At 47.4% G+C, this 7,500-nt stretch overlaps 1 protein-coding gene across 1 annotated transcript in view; it reads right to left on the reverse strand.

Annotated features, from left to right (window-relative positions):
• Positions 1-7,500, reverse strand: part of cntn2 (contactin 2) — a gene marked incomplete at both ends in the record, with an annotated part of 25,548 nt that overhangs the window by 8,397 nt on the left and 9,651 nt on the right. Inside the window, 7 exons of the mRNA XM_084446293.1 lie at positions 1-96; positions 302-460; positions 1,221-1,341; positions 4,486-4,661; positions 5,508-5,635; positions 6,607-6,757; positions 7,337-7,466. The exon at positions 1-96 is cut by the window's left edge and continues 54 nt beyond it. Coding sequence (XP_084302419.1) covers positions 1-96; positions 302-460; positions 1,221-1,341; positions 4,486-4,661; positions 5,508-5,635; positions 6,607-6,757; positions 7,337-7,466 — 961 coding nt within the window. The remainder of the gene's footprint in view (positions 97-301; positions 461-1,220; positions 1,342-4,485; positions 4,662-5,507; positions 5,636-6,606; positions 6,758-7,336; positions 7,467-7,500) is intronic.

Here is a 7,500-nt window from a genome sequence, read left to right on the forward strand (position 1 = left end):
GGATGTTGCTGGCGATGACGCTGAACTCGTAGTCCATCCAGGGCAGCAGGCCAATCACGCGAGCCGACTCGGCGTTGCCTTCGATGTTGGCTGGTTCTGAGGGGGCGGAGACAGAGGGGTAAGGGGGGGGGGTGTGATTGGTTCGTCGTATATTTTGTCTAAACGTCAAAGGAAAACATGTAAGCACACATGTAACCCCCGGCCCGTCCCCCCTCCCACACACACACACACACACACACACACACACACACACACACACACACACACACACACACACACACACACACACACACAGACTTACCTGTCCTCATCGTCTTCCATCCAGACGTGAGCAGGGAGCGTCCCATGATGACATACTTCCCGATCGGGCTGTGGTTGTCATAGCCACGACTCCAGCGCAGTTCAACCGACGTCTCCGCAACGTTCTTCACGACCAGACCTCCAGGGGGCCCCGGAGGGCCTGGAACATTACACAGAGCATAGATTAGAGCATTCTAGATAGATAGAAAGATAGATAGATAGATAGATAGATAGATAGATAGATAGATAGACAGACAGACAGACAGACAGACAGACAGACAGATAGATAGATAGATAGATAGATAGATAGATAGATAGATAGATAGATGGATAGATAGACAGACAGACAGACAGACAGACAGACAGACAGACAGACAGACAGACAGATAGATAGATAGATAGACAGACAGACAGACAGACAGACAGACAGACAGACAGACAGACAGACAGACAGACAGAGACAGACAGACAGACAGACAGATAGATAGATAGATAGATAGATAGATAGATAGATAGATAGATAGATAGATGATAGTTAGATAGATAGTTGGATAGATAGATAGATTGATGATAGATAGATAGATAGATATAGATTATAGATAGATAAATAGATAGATAGATAGATTATAAATAGATAGATGATAGATAGATAGATAGATAAATAGATAGATAGAAAGATAGACCCCCCATTGCTCTCTGTAATGCGCATTGTGTTGCCTCTGTGTATGAAACGTGCTATACAAATAAAGTTTGATTTGATAGATAGATTATTGATCATTGATCCCCGAAGGGAAATTGTAGAATATTTAACAAAAGCTACTATTATGTAACTTTTGCGCTGTAAGCCCGCTACAAGTAAAACTGTGAGCTGAAACTGGACGTGTGAGCTATGACGTTCCCTGGACGTTCCCTGGACGTACCTCGGACCACCAGTTTGGCGGAGGCGGCGGCGCTGTCCACCACGGTCTGGGCTGTGCAGGTGTAGGTCCCGGCCTGGCCCAGCTGCCCGCTCACGATCAGCATGTCTCCGATGGTCTCCTTCTGCGGGGGGGGGGGATAAGTGTGAGTAAGAAGAGTGAGTGTGTGTGTGTGTGTGCAGCAGCGTTTTCTATCTTATATGCCACCCTGGGCGATCCCCCGCTACGCCCCCCCCCCCCCCCCCGGCCCCGGGCCGACGCAGTGAGATGGAACACTTTCAGTTTCGTTTTGCAGGCAATTCTGAATGACGTGTGATTTGACGGGGGGGGGGGGGTGGGGGGGTTTCTTTGCGTGGAGATTCGCAGAGTTTTTTTTCTGCTCCTCTTGCCGCCCCCCCCCCCCCGAGATGCCCATGTTGCCCATGCCTAAATACGCCACTGTGCGTGTTTGTGCTTGAGAGAGAGAGAGAGAGAGAGAGAGAGAGAGAATGGGAGAGAGAGAAAGAGAGAGAGAGAGCAAGCGTGTGTGAGAGAGAGAGAGAGAATGGGAGAGAGAGAAAGAGAAAGAGAGCAAGCGTGTGTGAGAGAGAATGGGAGAGAGAGAAAGAGAGAGAGAGAGAGCAAGCGTGTGAGAGAGAGAGAGGGGTGAAGGAGAGTCTAAGAGGGTAGGGAGAGAGGGGGAGCGGAATTGGAAAGAGAGAGACGAAAAGAAGAGAAGAAAAGAGGCAAAGAGAGAAAGAGAAGGTAGAGATGGAGAGAGAGAGCAATAGAGAGAGAGACCGAGAGAGAGAGAGAGAGCAGTAATAAAGGTGCAGGTGTTTAGTACTCGTTATCATTAACCAGCTCAGAAGCTCATATGAATTGAAAGATAATTCAATTTCAACCAACGCTGCATTGAACATTATCCAAATTAAAACACGGATGGGTTGGCAGTGAATGTGTGACTCCGACCCAGTCGTCTTGTGGAGAGGCTAATTCTGTCTAAACGCCCCACCATAGCCGATGGCCGTGACACATCCTATCAACTGACTTCTTCACTCTACAAAGACAAGACATGAACTGCCGTTTGCGAGATGGAACATTAATCGGTAATCTCATTTGCAGTGGAATTCTGACAGTATATACTGGCGTCAAAGAAGCTTCATGCTTTCCTTCACAAAATGGTACACTCCACCAGGGTCTTACATTCAAATGGTACACTCCACCAGGGTCTTACATTCAAATGGTACACTCCACAAGGGTCTTACAGTCAAATGGTACACCCCACAAGGGTCTTACATTCAAATGGTACACTCCACAAGGGTCTTACATTCAAATGGTACACTCCACAAGGGTCTTACATTCAAATGGTACACTCCACCAGGGTCTTACATTCAAATGGTACACTCCACCAGGGTCTTACATTCAAATGGTACACTCCACAAGGGTCTTACATTCAAATGGTACACTCCACAAGGGTCTTACATTCAAATGGTACACTCCACCAGGGTCTTACATTCAAATTGTATGTAAATGTAATGTCAAACAACTGTGGTTTGATCTCCCTTCTACTGGCAGAGTGTTGCTTCTTGTTCTCTGAAGGAAGCTAGTGGTTCCCTGAAGGAAGCTAGTGGTTCCCTGAAGGAAGCTAGTGGTTCCCTGAAGGAAGCTAGTGGTTCCCTGAAGGAAGCTAGTGGTTCCCTGAAGGAAGCTAGTGGTAATCTCTGTCTGTCTCCGTTGGCTACTGAGCCCACTAGGCCCAATCCCAAAAAATTATGATAAATCCACCGTTATTGATTTAATCTTTTCCAACAGATTTGACAGGATCTCTGCTTGTGGTGTTTTTGATTTGAGGATAAGCGACCACTGTCCTACGGCTTGCGTTAGAACTACCCAGATAGCAAGCGGATCTGGGCCATATACAGGCCAGATCTGGCCCTTGTGGCTTAGTTCCGGCCCATATATGGCCCAGAATCATTACACATCCGCTTGCTATCTGGGTACTAAACTGGTGAAAACACGACCACGCATTGTCTTCGATCTTTTAATGCCCAAGCCTTTTTAGGCCCTGTTTACATGACAAGGATCCCTGCATAAAACGGCTAAAAACCATTAGTGGGCCGTTATCATACATTTTTAATCTCTCCATTGCGTCAGGTATAGTTCCTCAGGTTTGGAAATCTGCCCAGTTGCACAAAGGAGGTGAGAGGAATAAATTGGATAATTGTCTCAAGTTTACCATGCCTAGCCAAAGTTCTGGAGACCTTGATAAATAACCAATTAAAATCGTTTATTTCAAGTCACTCAGTTTTAAGTCTTCTCCAATCTGGATTTAGAGATAATCATAGCACCATTTCAGCTGTCACTCATCTCACTAATGACATAATCTGGGCATTAGACAACAGGAAACACTGTGCTTCCCTCTTTGTAGATCTATCAAAAGCATTTGATACAGTCGATCACCAGCTGCTTTCAAACAGACTATCTAGTATTGGTTTAGATAGAGATGCTTGTGACTGGTTTCAGGATTATCTGTCATCAAGGTGTCAGTGTGTGAAATCAAGGTAACATCCAATCTGATTTCCTGTCTTCAACTAAAGGTGTGCCCCAAGGATCAGTGTTGGGTCCTGTCCTTTTCACCATCTGTATTAATGATATTGGCCGGGTTTCCCGAACGAGTTAAGAAGCACTTAACTCCAAAGTATAAGGATACTGTTCAGGAAGCCATTGTTAATCTGACCAGATGTATTATGGGTGATAGATATGACACTCACCACTGTGTTCTGTGTCATAAGGTGGGCTGGCCATCTCTTTCTCTAAGGTGTAACTATTACTGGTATCTGTTTATTTTCAAAGACATTATCGGTAAACTTCCACCTTACATCTCGTCTCTGTTGGACTGGAGCCTTGGCCCCTACCAGACCCGATCAAATGATCGGCTTGTTCTCAGGGTTCCTCGAACTTGGAAGGGCTGCTTTTGTCCATGATGCTCCTTATACTTGGAATACCTTACAGTTAAAATCCATGGCTCTAGACCTAAGTACTTATTATTATTATTTTTTATTATTATTATTATTATCGCATTTCTTTTGTTGATATTTGTGTCTCTGTGTAAACTCGTCATCACTGTAAATGAGGGAAACCTTATATCTGCTTCACGAGTATAAATAAATGTTTGAAAATGAAAACGAAATAACTTGGTCTGATTCATGGGTTTATCACCGGTTTGTATCTACGTCTCCCCCTATTGTCTACAGTGGTACGGTCCTTAGTGTGCTGGCAGACTCACTCCCTCCACGCGGTGGTACGGCCCGGCGGGGTCCTCCAGGTCCAGCAGGGCTGCGTTGAGGGCCCAGGTGAAGGTGAGGTCCATGGTGGGGTCGTGGGAGGCGTGGCACTGCAGCGTCACATTCTCCCCCTGGTTGATGTCGGCGTTGGAGGGCGCCAGGGTGATCTTAGTGGCGTCTGGGGGGGCGGGAGAGAGAGGAGAGGAAGAGGAGGAGTGGATGGAGAGAGGGGAGGGACCACAGAACAGGAGGAGGAAGAGGAGGAAGAGGAGGAAGAGTGGATGGAGAGAGGGTAGAAATATAAGGACAGAAAATGATGGGAAGTTGATGATGGGATTTGTTCATTTGCATGCAGTGACCTTCAAATCAACATTAGGGTAGAATATTTTGGAGTGTGTGTGTGTGTGTGTGTGTGTGTGTGTGTGTGTGTGTGTGTGTGTGTGTGTATGTGTGTGTGTGTGTGTGTGTGTGTGTGCGTGTGTGTGTGTGTGTGTATGAGCAACTAAGGGATTTTTCTTCATTTGCATGCAGTGACCTTCAAATCAACATTAGGGTAGAATATTTTGGAGTGTGTGTGTGTGTGTGTGTGTGTGTGTGTGTGTGTGTGCGTGTGTGTGTGTGTATGAGCAACTAAGGGATTTTTCTTCATTTGCATGCAGTGACCTTAAAATCAACATTAGTGTAGAATATTTTGGAGTGTGTGTGTGTGTGTGTATGTGTGTGTGTGTGTATGTGTGTGTGTGTGTGTGTGTGTGTGCGTGTGTGTGTGTGTATGAGCAACTAAGGGATTTTTCTTCATTTGCATGCAGTGACCTTAAAATCAACATTAGTGTACAATATTTTGGAGTGTGTGTGTGTGTGTGTGTACGTGTGTGTGTGTGTATGTGTGTGTGTGTGTGTGTGTGTGTGTGTGTGCGTGTGTGTGTGTGTCTATGTGTGTGTGTGTGTGTGTGTGTGTGTGTGTGTGTGTGTGTGTGTGTGTGTGTGTGTGCGTGTGTGTGTGTGTGTGTGTGTGTGTGTGTACCTCTCACAGACAGGTGTCCGGTGCTGTTAGCCTTGCCCAGGTAGTTCTCAGCGAAGCAGGTGTACTTGCCCTCGTCAGCGCGGCTGATGTTGTGAATCCACAGGACCCCGTTGGGAGTGACCGTCACCCTGGGGGAGAGAACGTTCCAGAAGGCCCAGAGTGACCCCAGCTGGACTCCAAAGCCTCACAACTGTCTATTTATTTAACCAATTTTATCCCGGCTATATACCTTACAATATCCGGGTGAAGATGCATTCATTGAGTGACACTTCTCAACGAAATCTTAAGATTTACTGCAGATAACGGAGAAAACCTTTCCACTTCAGTGCTGTCATTTTTAATATTTAGAGTATTTTGGGGCGATCTTACGTGAGTTCTCATGAAAGATGGACTCAGGGTCTGAATATCTGAGAGATTCCTACAGTTGGGCACATTGACATGGAGGACAACACTTTTTCTTTAGATCTCATTTCATTACGATCCCTCCCCCCCCCAAACACACACGCAAGCGCACACGCACATGCACACACACTCACACATGAGAGTGTGTCCGTGTGTGTGTGTTTGTGTGTGTGTTTGCATGTGTGTGTGTGTTAGAGATGCACAGATGGAGTTTGAGCATCTCTGAATCCGCGTGCACTCATCAATCATCCCCCCGCCACCCACCCGATGTAATTATCTGCTAAAGTGTAAAGACCCGCCCCCAACCCGCCAAACAGGAAGTTATTGTATTTACATTTAAATTATGTCCAGCCGTTCGTGTTCATTCGCTTTTCATATAGGCGCTTTCTTGACTTAAACAATTTAAAGATTATAGGCTCGCTTTCGCAGGATCTCGGTTGACGAAGTGGTCGAGGGTATTAGAGTGAGCTGCTGGCAGGTCTCACGCTTTCTCGCAGTTGTTATAATAAATATATATAATTATAGTAGTTATTAAATACGAATATAACTGACAAATCCACCTGCAATCCACCCGAAATTAATCACAATGTTGATTTTTATTGGCCCACCCAAATGTCGCGGATATATCCGCAATATTCGCATCTCTAGTGTGTGTGTGTGTGTGTGTGTGTGTGTGTGTGTGTGTGTGTGTGTGTACCTGCTACTGTTGGTGAGCAGCTCGGTCCCCCGGCTCCAGAACAGGGTGGGTTTGGGGGCGGCGCGCGGACGACACTCCAACTTCACCTGACCTCCCCGGGCGGCCGGGACCAGCCTCCTCACCGGGTTGGACCGGAAGTCTGGAGGGTGGACTAGAGGAGGAGAGAGGGAAGGGGAGAGGAGGGGGGGGAGGGAGGGAGAGAGGAGGGGGTGAGGGAGGGAGAGAGGAGGGGGAGAGGAGGGGAGGAGAGGAGGGGGGAGAGGGATGGAAAGAGGAGAGGGGAGGAGGAAAGGAGAGGGGGATGAGGGGGGAGGAGAGGGGGAGAGGGAGGGGGAGGGGGAGAGGGAGGGGAAGGGGAGAGAGAAAGAGGGAGAGGGAGGGGAGACAGAGAGGAGGGCGAAGAGGGAGGGGGAGGAGAGAGAAAGAGGGAGAGAGGAAGCGGAAACAGAGAGGAGGGAGGTGAGGGGGAGAGGAGGGAGGAGAGAGGGAGGAGAGCAAGGATGAAATCCGGACGAACAGTTCTAGGACTGGGTCTAGACGACACTAGGGTCTAGACGACACTTAGAGACCTGGGTTTAATAATAGTAAAGGAACGATAACTCATCCATCAATCGAAACAATGGAGTTCAAGAATCTATAGAATTAACTCAGTAAAAGGCACGGTATCCAATACTCAGCTGTCTTCTTCTCCTAATTTGACCTTTGACCCCTGGCCCCTGTGACCTCTCACCTACGACCCTGAGCTCGGCGTTGGAGTAGACGGTGCCGTGTTTGTTCTCCGCGACGCACTGATACATCCCGGAATCCGCTATGGCCAAGTTGACAATCTTCAGGACACCCCCGTTGACCTCAACTCGATCCTAGGGGTCAGGGAGAGAGGGAGAGAGAGAGAAA

This window comes from Borostomias antarcticus, assembly GCF_949987555.1.
Source record: "Borostomias antarcticus genome assembly, chromosome: 11".
In the NCBI taxonomy this organism is placed as follows: domain Eukaryota; kingdom Metazoa; phylum Chordata; class Actinopteri; order Stomiiformes; family Stomiidae; genus Borostomias; species Borostomias antarcticus.